Raw genomic sequence first — 333 nt, forward strand, 5'->3', positions numbered from 1 at the left:
AGGCGGACCTGCGGGAGAGGTGACAGTGCCCTGCCTCGTGACGACCATTGCGGCTGCGGCTGCGGCTGCGGCTGCGGTCGGTGCGTCTGCGAGGCAGACCAGCACGTTGGGAGCTGCAAGTTGCTGCGTTTCGCCGCTCTTCTGCGCATGCACCAACGCGAAAAAGGGTTTTAAAAGGAAGGAAGAAATGTCGCAGCTTCTCAGCGCGGCCTCCCCTCCTCCCTCACCCCTCACCTCCCATCTGGGCAGATGTGCTGTCACAGGGGCTGGGGCCCCCCAGTCGGCCACAGCCGAACGTATTAAAACAAGCAAAAATTACAGCGTCTTTACATT

General features: G+C 60.7%; 1 protein-coding gene across 1 annotated transcript in view; it reads right to left on the bottom strand.

Moving 5' to 3' along the window:
- EMH_0008700 (sugar permease, putative) overlaps nt 1-48 on the bottom strand; it is a gene marked incomplete at both ends in the record, with an annotated part of 8,958 nt that extends 8,910 nt beyond the window's left edge. The window contains one exon of the mRNA XM_013498428.1: nt 1-48. This exon is cut by the window's left edge and continues 931 nt beyond it. Within this exon, the coding sequence (XP_013353882.1) occupies nt 1-48 (48 nt within the window).
- Between the last annotated feature and the right edge of the window lie 285 nt (nt 49-333).

The sequence above is a fragment of the Eimeria mitis genome, genomic scaffold (genome assembly GCF_000499745.2).
Source record: "Eimeria mitis Houghton genomic scaffold, Emh_scaff341, whole genome shotgun sequence".
Classification (NCBI taxonomy): Eukaryota; Apicomplexa; class Conoidasida; order Eucoccidiorida; family Eimeriidae; genus Eimeria; species Eimeria mitis.